Source organism: Heptranchias perlo, chromosome 5 (assembly GCF_035084215.1).
Source record: "Heptranchias perlo isolate sHepPer1 chromosome 5, sHepPer1.hap1, whole genome shotgun sequence".
Classification (NCBI taxonomy): Eukaryota; Metazoa; Chordata; class Chondrichthyes; order Hexanchiformes; family Hexanchidae; genus Heptranchias; species Heptranchias perlo.
Genome location: NC_090329.1, coordinates 98557727 through 98575382, shown reverse-complemented (window position 1 = coordinate 98575382; position 17656 = coordinate 98557727). Strand labels below are relative to the sequence as shown.

The 17656-nt window shown below is 41.2% G+C and overlaps 1 protein-coding gene across 3 annotated transcripts in view; it reads right to left on the bottom strand.

The window, feature by feature from the left end:
* The window catches only part of rars2 (arginyl-tRNA synthetase 2, mitochondrial), an 80620-nt gene that overhangs the window by 22969 nt on the left and 39995 nt on the right, over positions 1-17656 (bottom strand). For all 3 annotated transcript variants that reach the window (XM_067984904.1, XM_067984905.1, XM_067984906.1), the window contains 4 exons: positions 17213-17319; positions 16068-16163; positions 8110-8170; positions 4897-4973 (listed from right to left, as the gene is read on the bottom strand). In XM_067984904.1, coding sequence (XP_067841005.1) covers positions 4897-4973; positions 8110-8170; positions 16068-16163; positions 17213-17319 — 341 coding nt within the window. The remainder of the gene's footprint in view (positions 1-4896; positions 4974-8109; positions 8171-16067; positions 16164-17212; positions 17320-17656) is intronic.

Genomic DNA, 17656 nt, shown 5'->3' with positions numbered 1-17656 from the left:
AATGAGGAAGCACTTTTTCCACACAAAGGGTTGTAGAAATCTGGAACTCTCTTCCCCAAAAGGCTGTGGATGCTGGGACAATTGGAGCTGTCAAGATGGAGATAGATAGATTTTTGTTAGGTAAGGGTATCAAGAGGTATGGAGTTGAGGTGCAGATCAGCCATGATCTAACTGAATAGTGGAACAGGCTTGAGGAGCTGAATGGCCTACTCATATTTCTAATGTTCCTAATCAGTTCCATCCACGCCAGCTTATAAGGACGAGGTTGCATAAGTTGTGGAAACATTGCTGACTACAAGCATATAGAATCATCAGGCTGGATTTTACTGTGAGCGGCGAATGAATGACAGCACTTTCCCAAAGACTTTCTATGGGGGTTTTGCACAGCAAGTTACTGTAAATTGAGACCCAAGCAGCACAGCTCCCTCTACAGGGCATCTGAGACTTGAGTGAAAAGGGCAAGAAGCTGTTTAACAATTCTTCAGTTTGATTGGTTATGAACAGCACAGAGTCTGAACCAGGAAGTATAAGTTAGAATAGTGAACTCAATGTCAAATCAGGTACAGAAAGCAAAATAGAGAGAGGGAAAGAAAGATTGGATTGAGAGAGATAAAAGAGACTGAAAGAAAAAGTAAAAAAAAGTTATTTAAATCTTTTTTTTTAAAAAATCTCCAATAATTAAAAGCTGAAGGAATGAGACTCTGGACTTGTAAAAGTTAATTTTCAGTTCCAGAGAGATTGTTTGGCAGTAATTAAGATTTACCACACTGTTAAAAGGGTAGTTAGACTGGAATGGACAAGCCCTAACCTTTTGTTGCGAGTTTAGTCTGTATCTGCGACATCAGTACAGGAACTTCACGCCATTCAATACGTTTGAACAGGAAGCCTGATGGCGAGATGCCGTTTTCGCGCAGCTTACAGAGGGGCAGCACATCTCGGACAGCAACTTCCAGATTTTCACGTTTAACCGCACATATGCGCTCGCCGGAAGTTGCTGTCCAATTTGCGCCTAAATAACGATGAGTGCTGTTAACCTCACCTTTATTTTCACAGCAAAATCCGGCTCAAATTTAGTCAATAAACTGGTGATCTAATGCTGTTAACTGTAAGTTTTCTAATCCATGTCACCAATTTATATCAACCTCAGATACTCATCTCAATTTTTAATTTATGATCAACAGTTACAGCTCATTTACTGTGACCTCTTATTCATATTGTCAATTAACCCTTCTACTAGATGTTTACTTTTACACAATGTTTAGGTTTAAATGCTGCTATTTATGATTCTATGGTTAATAAACAATTTTTAGTTTATGATGTTCATCTGACTTCTTTGACAATTGGCAAGAAAGGGTTTATTCACTCAGATGTTTATGTGTGTTCTAATTAGAGGCTGATAAAATAAAAGCTAATATATAATCCAAACTGGTTGATGCAAGACAGTTCGGCAAGACAAATTTGAGCATCATTCACTCCTAAACTGGATGATTAACCCCCAAACAATTCTTTGGTGAGGATTTACGGTGAAAGGGTTTAAGGTTCATTTGGTGACCTTGATAAATATTCTAGTCAGAATAGAAATCCTGGTGTTCTTACAGGTCCAACCTTGTTCCCTCCCACCTTGCTCTTGTGCATTGGTCTGGCTGAGATGGGGGAAACCCACCATGTGGGGAAATTGCTACCTAACATTCCACACCATTGTACTCCCTCTGCATTTACATATGACTTTTAATAGATGTCTTGAAGAACTTTGAGTATACAGAAATCAGAAAAATATGCATGTTCAAGTTAACTTACAATCATAAGAACAACTGGGAAGCACATAAAATCTGTCTGATAGGCATGAGTTAGAGGGGGACTGATCACCTTCACTAGGAAATGGACTCTTTGACAAGTGCTCAGGAATCAAACAGATTTACTGATGTAGAACAGCAAGATATGGAAAATAATTTCCTTAAGTCAGGAAGAAGGAAACCATGAGCTCAAAGCTCCCTATGTCCTGAATTGAATTATTTTCCCACATCTCACTCCTTTTAAGTCAGCAAATTCTATACATATACACATATAAACATCCACATACTTGTTTGGACTAACAAATGTATATATTTAAGAGTTAAAATTACAGATGACAGTCACTGCTGACAGACAAGGGATCAGTAGTTATCATATGAAATTTGATTATACATTTTGAGATAAGTGCCCTAGGATTTAAAACTTTTTTTTAAAAAATGGACTTCAGCTAGCGATTTTCCAATATCTGTAGCTTGTGATGTCAGGTCATGTAGTTTGAAATCCAGTAACTCTTTGAACTCATAACCAAATTACAGAACAACGGATGGGTCATTTTATCCATTCAGGTGCCAAAAGTCAGCTCACGCTTGATCTGCTCATTGTTGATCACCTCAATTATTTAAATGATCCCATTCCGGGAACGAGATCATCAGTAGGTGAAAGCAGTGGGCAGGAGTTTTGCCAAATTGCACTTCTAGCAGCACAATGGCACCGTTAAATTTCTTCCCTATTATTTGTTAATCTCATTTGCTTTTGTATAACTTTACTTCTGAAAATAAATTTCAATTAGTTTAGCCTGAGCTACACAGTCCATCAGCAACCGTTTGGAAAGGTCAGGTCACCCTGTACTTTGCTGGTGCCTGCCCCAATACAAGGATTCATTGCTCACCCACTAGTCTGCCATCACACAAAGTCAAGTTTCAGCCATAGGAAACACAAGTTTGCCTACAGAAGCTGACTTTAGTAGAATGCACAAAAAAACCCCACAAGTAATCGGAAGTAGCCCAAATTGTAACCACTGATTCAAATTACAGAAGGTATTGTGACAGCAATATTTGTTTTAGGTTACAAAATAACCCACTGTATCCCAGAGCATGTGTTGCACACAAAAAACACAGAAATTCTACAATTTTGGAAAATTGCTGAATGTGGAACAGACAAAAGTGTTACAATATTAAAAAATTATATATTAATAAACACGGTCACAAAATAGTTCCCAAATGAAGAATTCTTAATCTGTGAGTCTGCTTAAGGTTAACTTGTGGCAAAGAGCACACAAAGAGAACTTGTGGCATCTGAGATCATACCACATGCAGTGTCCTGAATGATAGCCTTTTACTATGGAAGAAGAAATAATGCTAATATCATATGATCTCACATACCATTCAAATTCATGACTAGAACTGGTTTGTCAAAACACCACATGATTGATATAACTAGAGGCAATGCAAAGCAATGGTAAACGTAAGTCTGGGTCTGCATTTACCCAAATTGTAGGTTTCCATTCTTAGCTGTAGGGAAGTAGTCAAGTAGCGGTCAGGTTTTTACCCACCTATAAGCTGTTTCTATGCCCTGGACCAATTGCGTCACTATTACAGAGCAGTATTGTCAAAGGCCTGGGAGCAGGTGACCCTATCCACCTTTTGTTCAAGGAATAGTGACTGGCCTGGGGAAACAAAGTGAGGCAGAGAAAATGGTAGATAGGGAACACTGATTGGTCTAGAGTCAACGGGCTCAATTTTACAGGGAAATTGCAGGTGCTTTGGGGAGGCGGGGCTCTGAAAATCGGGGAAATCCTGTTCAGGTTCGGAAGCCGGCTCCAATCCGCTGACTTCTGAGTACCCCACGGACGCACCCGTGTCCGCCTGAATCCGGAGCCAAATGTACCTCATTGCGGTACTTAAGGCACTTTACTTGTGACAGATTATGTACTTAAAACGATTTTTTAAACTTACCTGGGCGGCTTGCCCACCGCTTCTGATTCACACCTGGTGAAACAGGCTGAAGGGCCGGATCAGGAATAGGAAACTAAATAAAGTACATCAAAAACCATTGCACAACGTTAAAACACAAAATCAACCTACCTTTCACCCTGCTCCAATGTCTGATGTCTCCCTTTCCGATCTCTTCCTCTTTACCCCCATGCCGACGTCCCCCCGATCTCCCTGTCTTCACCCCACCCACCCCCGATCTTCCCCTCTCCCCCCCAATCTTCCATTCCAGCGCCGGATGATGTCTCACTTTCTCTCTTCTCCCCCCACACCCCCCCCCCCTCACCCTGCGTTGCAGCTCCTGACGGCAATCGCGTTGGAAACGGTAAGTTTTGTTTGTGTGGGTTTGCCACACGCAACTTCACCGCCCCCCCCGCCCCTCCACTGCCAACTCACCACCATTTCAAAATTGAGCCCAATAAAAGGGAAAAAATGGCAGAACAACAATGGCAAATTCAATAGGAACATGCAACCAGTACTTACTACTCCCATTTTTTCAGCCAGCAGGTGCTGTAATGGTTCTGCTGTTGGCATTTACAGCCCCTCTAGACCCATCTTTTGTTTCTTTACTTGTCCCATTACCACCCCTCCCCTAGCTCTGTGCTTGCTTAAAAATTGTTAAATCTTTATTTCTTCCAGTTTTGACAAAAGGTCTTTGACCTGAAACGTTAACTCTATTCCTTTCTCCGCAGATGCTGCCTGACCTGCTGAGTATTTCCAGCATTTTCTGATTTTATTTCAGTACTTACATTTATTCTACACATGTTGATCTCATGTGACATTGCTAATGGACAAACATTTTAAAAAAAAATTTTTTTTTTGTAAATGTCTCTTTACTTGTCCTCCACTTTAGTTATTTCTGTCTACTTTTCTTAGACTCGGTCTCCCTCTCTTTTGTCTGTATGCCTCAGACTCTTTGATACTGTCATCTCTGTCTGAGTTTTCCTTTCTTTTTCCCCCCATCTTCTGGCAAGTCTCTCTTTTCTGGTATTCTCGCAATCTCTCCCTCTCTGAGTTTCTAAAATTTTCTCTGCATTTCTTGCTCTCTCTTCTCCCCCGCCCCCCCACCATGGGATGGGGTAATTACAATGAGCTTTCTTTATTTATGACTTACCGTTCTGTCCAGTTATAGCCCAGGATTTTCAGTATTTCAAACATTTGCTGAAAATGAGTACGCTGTTCTTTATCTGTCTGAAGAAGAAATATAAATCTATCAATATAAAAATTGCACCAACAAGGCCCCAATCACGTTCTTTTTCCAACCTAATTCCTAGGCACATCACAAAATAATCAAATTGAAAACATGCTACCAATTGTTTTTTTAAAAAAAATTGCAGGAACATGAATGCTCCAGTAGGGCACCACCACAGTGATCCTAATCATTCCAACACATGATCAAAGTCATGTGACAAACAACAACTTGCATTTATGTAGCGCCTTTAACGTAGTAAAACATCTGAAGGCGCTTCACAGGAGCGATATCAAACAAAATTTTACACCGAGCCACATAAGATGATATTAGGACAGGTGATCAATCACAAAGATCATCTATTTCCATCTTTTTTTTAAAATGCATTCTTGGTATGTGGGTGTTATTGACAAGGCCGGCATTCATTGCCCAATCCCTCGTTGCTCGAGGTGGTGGTGATGGGCCGCCTTCTTGAATTGCTGAAGTTAGTGCAATGAAGGTGCTTTATGAAGGGAGTTCCAGGATTTTAACCCAGTGACGATGAAGGAATGACTATGTATGTCCAAGTCAGGACTGTGTGCAACTTGGAGATGATGATGTTCCCACGCACCTCCTGCCCTTGTCCTTGTCCTTCTGGGCAGTGGTGGTTGAGGCTTTGGGAAGTGCTGACGATGAAGCTTTGGTAAGTTCCTGCATTGTATCCTGTAGATAGTACATAGTGTAGCCATGGTACAGCAGTGGAGGAGGGGATGGATGTTTAGGCCAGTGGCTAAAGAGCCGATCAAGCAGACTGCTTTGTCCTGGATGTTGTCGAGCCTCGAGTATTGTTACAGCTGCACCCATCCAGGCAAGTGGAAAGTACTCCATCAACCCCTGACTTGTCCCTTGTAGGTGGTAGAGAGGCTTTAGGAATTCAGGAGGTTAACCACGCCACAGAATACCCAGCCTTTGACCTGCTCCAGTACCCATGGCATTTATGTGGCTGGTCAAGTTGAGTTTTTGGTCAACAGCGACCCCCAGGATGTTGATGGTAGGGGACTCGGCGATGGTAATGCCATTGAATGTCAAGGAGAGACACTTAGGTTCTTGGAGATGGTCATTACCTGGCTCTTGTGTGGCACAAATGTTACTTGCCACTTATCAGCCCAAGCCTGGATATTGTCCAGGTCTTGCTGCATGCGAGCATGGACTGCTTCACTATGTGAGGAATTGTGAATGGAGCGGAACACTGTGCAATCATCAGTGAACAGCCCCACCTCTGACCTTATGATGGAGGGAAGGTCATTGATGAAGCAGTTAAAGATATTTGGGCCTAAGTAACCTTTGCTGCAGGAGCTTCTCAGGCTATGTTCTGGGGCTGAAATGATTGGCCTCCAACAACCACAACCACCTTTGTTTGTGCCAGGTATAACTTCAGCCACTGGAGAGTTTTCCCCATTAAATTTAGTTTTAATAAGGCTCCTTGGTGCCACACTTGATCAAATGCTGCCTTGATGTCAAGGGCAATCACTCTCACCTCAATGATTGGACCAAGTCTGTAATGTGGTCTGGCGCCGAGTGGTCCTAGCAGAACCCAAACGGACCATTGGTGAGCAAGTTATTGGTAACCAAGTGCTGCTTGATAGCACCTTTGATGACTCCTTTCATCACTTTGCTGATGATTGAGAGTACGCTGATAGGGCAGTAATTGGCTGGATTGGATCTGTTCTGCTTTTTTTGGGACAGAACTTTACTTGGGCTATTTTCCACATTGTCAGGTAGGTGGCCAGTGTTTTGGCTGTAATGGAACAGCTTACCTAGAGACAATTAGTTCTGGAGCACAGGTCTTCAACATTATAGCCGGGATATTGTCAGGGCCCATAGCCTTTGTTGTGTGCAGTGCACTTAGCTTTTCTTGATGTCACATGGAGCAAATTAAATTGGCTGAAGACTGCCATCTGTAATGGTGGGGACTTCAGGACTAGGCAGAGAAGGAACATCCACTCGCACTGTAAACTTCAGGCCATCCAAAACTCTGCTGACAATATCCTATCCGCACCAAGTTCTGCTTACCCATCGCTCCGGCCCTTGTTGACCTACAATGGCTCCCAGCCCAGCAACACATCCAATTTAAAATTCTCATCTTTGTGTTTAAATCCCTTCATGGTCTTGCCGCTCCCCATCTCTGTAAGCTTCTCCAGTCCTACAACCCCCCAGAACTCTCCATCCTTCCAGCTCTGGTCTCTTATGCATCCCTACTGTCTTTCGTCCCACCATTAGCGGCTGTGGCTTTTTCCACCCAGGCATCACGCTCTGGAATTCCCTCCTTAAACCCCCTCCGCCTCGCCACCTCCCCTCTCCTCCTTAGAGCCCACCTCTGTGACCTCACCCCTCCTAATATCTCCTTCTTTGGCTCAGTTTTTGTCTGATTATGTCTCTGTGAAGCACCTTGGGATAATTTTCTACATTAGTGTTGTTGTTTTTCTTTTCCGTTCTCTAAGAATTAGAGTTAGGATAATATTGTCAGTATAAGTTACCACCTTTACATGGTCAACAATATTTGGTTTTGAAGACACTGTCCTTTCACCCATATTCATTTCATGGAAGTGGACCTGTTATCAGAATCCTCACATTTCACATTGGCTATGCACCAGAAAGTTTCACTGAAGAAAACATTTTTTGTAAACAATTTAAGACACACAAACCCACATCCTAGTCAATGGCTCAAGAGCGAGTTGATGGTGAGACCAATTCAATTTATTTTGGGGGTGGGGGCAGAAAATGGAGTTGAAGTTGTCTTGAAAATTGAACAAAATGAATAAATTCAATTGTATCCATGTGATTTTATACTGTTTGAATATTATGTTCTAATTTGTATACAAAATATTTTCTGGCAAAAGCAATGGTTTAAGTTTATCAAGATAATTTCACATTGAAGTTTCATCAGAATTTTTATTTGAGTTGATGCTATATAAATAGATTCTTGTGGAAAAGCCTGTTAAAAAATAATCCTCTAGGGGAAAATAATGTTTTGGAACTATGTACAATTAATGTACGACCAAACCAACTACCTATAATCACCTGACTGTAAGTACATGAATTCTCATACAGTTTGGGTCCTTAAAGCATTTCTTGTAAAACCTCCCTCTAGGTACCTACCACATAAATCATTTTGTCAAAATTGTATTTCTCCATTCGGTCTGCAGCAGCTGCAATATCTCTGCAAACAAAAATCGTGAAGGAACAGCAGTTATTCCCATGGATGACACTTCTGTTGTTTCAACAAACGAAGTCACTGATAATCAAAAAGCCTTTCATCAAATTTCACAAAACAGTATTTCCCTTCACGAGTTACAGAATGGAGCAAAAATCATCATAACTCTGACATGAAATAATGCTATTTTATATAGTGAATTGTTAATTTCTTGCAATTCATTAACCAAAAACATAGGCACCAACTCAAGGGGAGCAATTGTTTCCCAAATGTTAATATTGATAATGTTAATCCAGTGGTTTTCAAACTTTGGGGGGGTGGGGGAGAAGACTCCCTGCAAATATTGACACGCTCCCTGGAGCCCCTGTCCCAACTTCATGGAGATGGTGTCAGCTATTCAAAGGAAAACAATACCATCATTGCAAAGAAATGCTTTTATTAGTTTATAAGAACAGAAGTAATGTGCTGTTAAGACAAATACAAAAAATTACAGAAATCTGGTAAATGGACAGAAACCTGATGTGTTCCAGGGTCCCTAGTTTGAAAACTTATGATCTGAGATGATTGCTACAATCTTGTTCAGGAACTAGACGGGCATTGTAATTATAATCAGCAGATAAAAATTGCCCATTTTCCACATAACTGTCATTATAAGTCACCACAGAGCATGGGGAATCTGCTACTTTAACCGTAATGGAAACTTGGACAAACAGACCGCCCTTCGGCAAGTTCCGGCAACGAGCCAGCCCAGAAGTAATAGCAATCATCTCCTAGATGGATGCGGGGAAAAAAATTTGTGGCCTTCCACTTTGACCAATCCCTGCTAATTTGGGTAGAGGAAATAAATATCTTCCTGCTGAGTTATTTGAAATTTACAATTTCTCTTTTTTATTTTGCTTTTAAATCCTGTCTCAGTACAAATAGCTGCCAATGTTCCTTTTCAGAAACATATTTCCCATTACATGTTATTTACATGTTAACATTTCCAAGTGAAAGTATATTTTGCATATTTTCTTTAGCTGAAGAGCGCCACATTGTGTTTGAGATGTCCTGTCATAAATATTAGAGAGCTTATAATTAGTTCCTGTACTGCACTGTAATGCATAGATTTCTAATAATCCTTTAAAATGTCTGCATGCCTGTACTTCATGCAAATCTTTATTATTTTGGTAACATAGCAACTGTGTACAAAAACATTTCTTCAAGTAAGCAAATGCTGCAGTATTAGAGGATCTGTCTACTAAGTAGACAAACTAGAAAAACAGCACATTTACACCAATGAATTTACTGGAACTTTAAGCTTACATGAATAGAATATTATTTGCACACTCACATTTACAAGATAATTCATAAGCGTTTCTCTATTCTCATTGAACCAAAACACAGCTCATGAAGGTGGAGATAACTTACACTAAATATTATGCCATGGTTAAAAATGTAACAGAAATTTAAAGCCATACTGGTGGAGATGAAAGGACTGTGAGTTCACATCTCAAGGGTAGGTGGACTGTAATCTATAGGAAGGGTAGCATGTCAATTCAACATGTTAGTGGAGCAGGATTTTCTGTACTTCGCCTTTCAGGGAAGCAGCAGATAGAGGGGGTGGGGAAAGAAATTGTGGAGAAATGCTTTTAAAAATATCACGGTCAGGTTATCTGACCTTTTGAGATACTAGATCCCACTGGATATGGGCGCTGTCTTGCCCCAAATATTTGGGGGGGTGGGGGGTGAAGGACTGAGATATGCTGCATGGGAACCTGAGCGGGGAGTCAGAAGAGAGTAAAGTTGAAAGCAGCAAGAGACGGGAGGACCCAGGGGAAATTCACAATACAAATAGTAGTTCAAGAACAAGTGAAAAGCGTAGAGCAGCAGAAAGAAAGTGAACTTTAGGCACTACAGATAAAGTGAAAACTAGAAGGTATAAAGCAATTAACCCAGCATCAAAGCTGAATTCAGGCTCGGGTATGTGGCCCAACTAAGAGTTCTATATACAAACGCACGGAGTATAAGGAATAAATTAAATGAACTACAGGCACAAATTCAAATTGGAGGGTATGACATGATAGCTATTACTGAGACATGGCTGCAGGATGGTCAGGATTGGGAACTAAATATACCAGGTTATTACGGTCTACAGGAGAGACAGGAAAAATGGAAGAGGGGAAGGAGTAGCCTTAGTGATTAGAGATGAAATCAATTCAATGATAAAGGAGGATATAACGAGAAGTAAGCAGCCAACAGAAACCTTATGGGTTGAATTGAGAAATAGGAAAGGATCTAAGACTATAGTGGGAGTTGTGTATAGGACCCCCAGCAGCAGCTCTGAAGTGCTAGATTGTATAAATGCAGAGATTAGACAAGCGCGTAACAAAGGCATAGTGGTCTTAATGGGGGACTTTAACCTTCACATAGATTGGGAAAAGCAGACACGCAACTGTCAGAAGGGTAATGAATTTCTTGAGTGTGTCCGGGATAGTTTTCTACAGCAGTATGTCCTGGAGGCAACAAGGGGGCAAGCCATACTAGATTTAGTAATGAGTAATGAACCAGATTTAGTTAACAGCTTAACTGTGCGCGAACATCTCTCCAATAGCGATCATAACATGATCGAGTTCAAGGTAGTGTTTGAAAGAGAAAAAAGTGAGTCAGCTGCTAAGATTCTAGACTTAGGCAAGGCTGACTTCAATGAGATGAGACAGAGACTGTCCACAGTAAACTGGGCAAATCCGTTAATGGGTAAAACGACTGATGATCAGTGGGAAATGTTTAAAGAAACATTTAACGTGATACAGAACTGGTTTATACCTCTGAGGGGCAAGAACTCTACTTGCCCAAAAAAAGCCTTGGACAACTGAAGAAGTAAGCGACAGTATAAGACATAAGGAAAGGGGGTACAAAAAGGCAAAAAATGGCACCGATCCTGGCGAATGGGAAAGATACAAAGATAACAAAGGTCACAAAACAGATAGTAAGAGCTACAAAAAGAGAGTATGAAAAGAAACTTGCAAGGGATATCAAAACCAATACAAAGAACTTTTATAGTTATATTAGGAAAAAGAGGGTGGTCAGGAGCAGTGTTGGCCCCTTAAAAACTGAAAGTGGGGATATTGTCAATGACAATGGGGAAATGGCAGATATGTTGAATAATTACTTTGCGTCAGTATTTACAGTAGAAAAAGAGGATAGCATGCCGGAAATCCCAAGAAAACTAATATTGAATCGGGGACAGGGACTCGATAAAATTAACATAAGTGAAGCAACAGTAATGAAGAAAATAATAGCACTAAAGAGTGACAAATCCCCAGGACCAGATGGTTTCCATCCCAGGGTTTTGAAAGGATGTAGGTGAGCACATTGCAGATGCCCTAACTAGAAGATAGATAGCTTTTTGCCAACCAAAGGTATTAAGGGATATGGGCCAAAGGCAGGTATATGGAGTTAGATCACAGATCAGCCACGATCTTATCAAATGGCGGAGCGAGCTCGAGGGACTGAATGGCCTACTCCTGTTCCTATGTATCTGCGCAGCGACGGAGTTTTCTGTGGTTTCGGATTTGCCATGCTCTGGGAAGCCAGTGAATAATGGCTTACCAGAATGCAGGGAATTTCAATCTGATTTAACTGAAAATACCAGGTCAAGCAGGCCACCGGCTGGTATAACTGGAGGATAAAGAAAAATATGAATAGGTGCCAACTCCCGATGTGATTGATCTACCCATACTCTAGCATTGCTATGCAATGCATCTCCTAATCAAAAAACAAAACAAGGCCCAAGGGAAAAAAAAAGGTGGGGCGGATGCAGTTAATTTTTTTTTAAAAGTCAGTCAGTTGTTAAAAGTATATTGATTTTTTTTAACCCACAGACGTTCAAACTGGTAGATATTACACAATGTACTTTCTGCATAGCTGATCAAACAAATTGTCCATAACTGTGAAGGGACAAAATCCAAAGAGGCTCTCCCAATTTCGTATTTGACGAGCCCACTGATAAACAGCATAAAGCCAATGGGCTGAATCCAGCCCTGAAAAGCTCGCTGGTTTGCAGGCTGTGCTGAACTGTTCAGATTTTCAAACAAAGTGGCTCATTACTGTGCCATTTTTGCCACCAAAGCTACCAAATGGATGTGACTCATGCAGAAAATGTCTACTAGCCCTGATTCAATAACACCTTGGCCCCGATATTACCAGGGAGGCGGGTTGGCAGCAGGGGGTCGACTGGGTGTGTGGGTAACTCGCCCAGTAATATCGGTGGGTTCCCCATGCGATCGCGAGTAAATTGAAGCCACTTACCTTGGCTTTTGAGTTTCCCGTTGGAAACCTGTGCAGTGTGCGGACTGCGCACCTGCATCACAGGCTATCAGCTGGAGGAGCCCTATTTAAAGGGGCAGTCCTCCAATGCTGCTCCTGCAGCAAACAGCCAAAATTACAGCATGGAGCAGCCCAGGGGACGAAGTGGCCTGCCTCTGCCACCAAGAAGGCCTGGTTCGAGGTAGCAGAGGAGGTCACCAGCAGCAATATATCCCGCACCTTGATACAGTGCAGGAAGCGCTTCAATGACCTAACTTGGTCAGCCAAAGTGAGTACACTTACTCATTCTCCTACATTCCGTCTTCCACATCACTGCCCCCACCCCACAACTCCTTCACTGCCAACACTACTCGATCACATTCCTCCTCACAACCACTCAAACTTCATCCTCAACTTACCTGCACTTACTCACCTCCCACTACTCATCCACCACTACCACTCAACCCAATCCTCATACAATCTCATGGCTCGGTCTCACACTCACCCTCTGATGCATCTCTTTCACAGTCACCATCACCCAACCTGCCACTACTTCTGCTGCAGCCACAGGGGATGCATCACGTATGATTAGTAGGAAGCGTAAGGCAAAGGTTTTGTGAGCACAAATGGGATGCACAAAAGGTGTTTGACGGTTTGTCATGTTTTTTTAAAATTTATATTTGATTTTGGTTCAACTCACATTAAATATTATATTGTCACCACTACTGCCACGTCTTGGCCATTCTTGACTGGCTTGTGCAATAAGTCCCTTTCATGAGGTTCTCCATGAACACCCACACTTGATGCCACCCATTGGGTCACCGTACAGTGGGTGTATGTGTAGTTGCACGACGATTTTGTGCAGGTGCCTGTGGCGCAGCACTGTGTTGTGGAGCTCCACGTGGCGGAGGTGGACGGCATGCCTGGCGATGTTGCTCGTCGTCGGATGAAGTGAGGAAGCAGCCATGGCTCCCCCCCTCTGATGGTGTGAGTTTGAGGGAGTCCGCAAAGTAGGTAAATGTGTTTGCACAGCAGAGCTTAGGGTATAAATTAATAATTTTGAGTGGAAAGACATAGGTATTGCAGCCAAAACTTTGTCTGAAGTGACAGAGTGCCCTGATGCAATAAATGAGGTATTCCCCCCAACGGTCAAAAAATCCTGAAACACGTCTGCTACAACAGGGATTGTTTCCCACAGCACGGGAAACACGCTGAGGATCCATGAAAATTGCACCCCTGCCAAAATCTCCTGTCAATGCGCTCTGTCAAGTACCTCAACTAGGTAAGTAAGTATTTAAATTGTCATCCCACCGGCTTTAATTGCCGGTGGGAGTCCCGCATGCGGGAGCCGCACGCGCACCCGAACACGTCACTGGGGAACCCAGAAGTGGGCGGGTTGGAGCCGGGCTCCGGACCCGCTCTGGGATTCCCCCATTTTACGAGCCCCCCCCGCCCCCAACACACCCGCTTGGCCATCCTAAAATCGACCACCTTGTGTAGATGCTGGAGCTGAAATACCTCACACATGTTTTCAATAATAAATGGCCTATCATGCACTGCACTTCAGTAAAATAAAGAACTGATTTTAAAAAGGTTCTGATTCACTAAAGGTCTTAAAAAAAAAGTGGTTGTAACGCTACTACAGAGTTCACAAAGTAACCAATAGCTATGGATGAGACAGGTCAAGTGACCCATCCCTCCAAAAATAAGCTTACTGTTGTCCCATCGCAGCATCCAACTGTTTCTTCAATGATTCCAGGACTTTTGCCTCCGTCATATGTACTTTATTTATTACTGTGTGAAGACATCACTCTTTACTAGTTTAAACTTCTGTCTACTTATCCTACAGTCAGAGTTTAATTTGAAATAATGTTCCAGAATTAACTTTTCTATATAATTCACGGTCTCACATAACACTTTGATGTCCTTCTCAGTCATCGCCATTCTAGGCTGAAAACTATCTAGTCTTTCCTTCTAATTCAGCTCTCTGATGTTAGGGATGTGTCTTGTGGCTTTTCCCTCCACCACTTCCAGGGCTCTCTGTGTCTCAGTGACCAGAGAATGACTCAGTACTCAGTGTGGTTTGATCAGAGCACTAAGCAGTTTGAGCATGACTTCCTCTTACTTCCACTCTTACCATTTTGGCTATAATTCAACATTCCATTAGTTTTGTTGATCGCTGCTCCATAGTGATTGGACATATTCAGCAGAGTTTGTAAATAACCTCATATTGCTACTGGATTGATTCAGATTCTCAAATCGGTAGTTTCTAATTTCACTGGTTGGTTAGGGAAAAAGAAACAACAACGATTTGCATTTATATAGTATTTATGGGCCAGCATTTTTGCCCATCCCTAGTTGCCCCCGTAAAGATGGTGGTGGGCCACCTTCTTGAACCACTGCACTCCGTGTGCTGGAAGTGTAAACATCACTCCTGATCTGATGAACTGTGATAAATTCAAATTGACAGCTTTTGGCCACTGTGACCATTACAACTATGCATCATATGCCTGCTTTGGACGCATCCAAAGGTTCTCTCTCTATAAAAGTTTAAGTGGAATTTTTCTACTAGGTAAGATTTAGTTTGAAGACACACTAGGTTTTGGAGAGAGTGTTTGATTGCTAACATGCTTTCAATGATCTTTATTTTCTGTTCAATGGTGGACCAATACAGCCATGTCATTTCTCACATTAAGTCTCTTCACCAAAAGCAAAAAATCATTTAAGAAATATTTGCCTACTGCATCAATGTTATCAACATTGTTGACTTAGCTTGCATTAGCTGAGCAAACTATTACCACCTGAAATTAATATTCATATAGATCTGAAACAGGATCAACATGCACTTAAATCTACTGCTACTTCTGTGACATGAAGAACCAATTTTTTTTCAAATTTCCTTCCCCCAAAGACACATCACACTCCCTATCAAAGAGTCAGTAAGGCTTTTACTCCCAAGTCTCTGCCAGTGAATCTGGCTGCTTGACTCACCTTCCTGATTTTTTTCTTTCTTTCACATGGAGAAAGCAGCCCAGCTTCACTTCTTGTACCCTTCTAATGACATGGCCAGGATTGAGAACTCACTGTGCAAGAAATTGTGAATATCAACCGATGCACTACCACTCTGGTATGGAGCATTGGTACACCAACACACGCAGCATTCTTACTGTCTCCGTGAATTACTATTTAATTGCAGCTAAATTTTCCAACCTCGAGCTTTTGTTATCTACCTTTATTACGTGTAGTGGAAGTCTATTTATTGAATATGTAAATTCCGACTCAGCTCAATAGTAACCTTGTTGCTCAGGTAACAAGGTTACTATTGAGTGAAGACCTCGATCCTCTTTCCTACTTTAAAAAAAAAACTGTGATTCCTGAACAATAGTTGTTTCCATCTCTCAGATCTCTTTAAATTTGAAACTATAAAAAAAGAAATGGAAATCTACAGAAAAGAACAAAGCATTGGCGCAGCAGACATATGGCTTGGTCAAGTACGGCCTTATCCAACTGCATGGTGACGGACATGGCTGGCTGGATAAATATTTACGTATCACCAATCCTTTCATGTACAGTAATTAATAAAAAAAAGTTTTAAGAATGAAAAATAGATTCTTACCTGGTCAAGTAAAGGGAAGTCCCATCGCTACGAACCACTTTGGCATAAACGGAGAGATCACCATTTGGTGAAAGATCAACTACTCCAGTTCCTTGCCTTTAGAAACAAACAAGATATAGAGATAACATCCTATTACTGTAATCAATGGAGGAATAAAGAAAAAAGTGATCAAACTTCGGTTTATTTTATATCTTTAGGTAGTAGATAGAGATTTTATACAGAAAAAGTAAACATTAAAATTGTATTTGGTCACTATTAAATAATTCTGCACAGTTCAATCACATAAGAATATCTAAACTATATGAATTAAACAAACCTCCGCAGGGTCAATATCAGAGGTAACCGGCAGATCAAGCACATTGCTATCCAAAGGTGTCTTTTCAATTTCACCAGATGGGTGCTGAAGAAGTGGTAGCTCGACATCAGGCCAAGATCATGCTTGTAGGCAAGGAAGTAACCCAAAGCTGTGTGGCTGGATCCCGTATGGATGCTGATGAGCACAAGCTCCACCTCCCCACCACCTCTTTTGACCCCTCCGTTGCCCTGTTTAACTGATATGCAGTCTTGGATGAGCCATAATTTCCTCTAGCTAAACACTGGGAAGACTGAAGTTCACAAACTCCTCGCCAAAGCTTCCATCTTGTCTCTATTAATTATTTTTCCAACAAAATACTTGTTAAATGAAAAGCTTTGAATGAAAATCACACAGCACAAAGCTGTGCAAAAACCAAGAAGTGAGTCGACCTTTCAAGCGCATTGGGCCCAACATGTTTTAAATACCTTGGGAGAACACTGGTTATCTTCATTCCCATCTTCAGTGACGTGCTGAAATTCTTCCGGGACATTTCAACTTACTGCCTCAAGGCTTCTTCAGGGCTAGGACCCAAGTTCCAGAGACCGTAACTTAATTTAGAAGTAAACAGGTCTAATTATTACCACCCACATTTCCTTTCTCAGTTCTGATGATGAACTTCCACCCAAAAAAAGGAACCTATCTTTTGATCTTTTCAAATGCTGAATGAACTGTTGCGTTTTTCCAGCAGTTTTGGTTTTCTTGTTTTTAATCTTTTTTAAAAAAAGTTCAACAATGGCATAATGAAACGTGCACATTTTTATAAAATACAACCATTGAAGTCTAATCGTACTTTGTTTTCTTGAGCAGTCCTTTCTGATCAATCAGCCGCAGGATGTCTTGTGATTTCACTTGGTACAATGATTCTCCAGAGTACTCATCAAAATGCACTCCAAGTCGCTGTTGGAATATATATAAATTTAAAAACTACATTAACTTCAAAAGACTACTTTCGAAACAGGCCTTACAACAAAATGAAACACAACTCAGTTTAGATCAACTAGAAACAATTTGCAGCAATCCAGATCAAAAAATATTTAAATATGTAATTCAATGTTCAGTGGTTACCTGATCATAAAACTGAGCTCAATATAAGCCCATGTACCCACGACTTTCATTATTTCCATTGGTCAATACAGAGTGAGCAACACACTAAACATAGAAGCTTATTTTTGAAGTAAAAGGAAAAATAATTAATTGTTCAGGATATTTTAACGTGTTTTATTTTTAAATATGT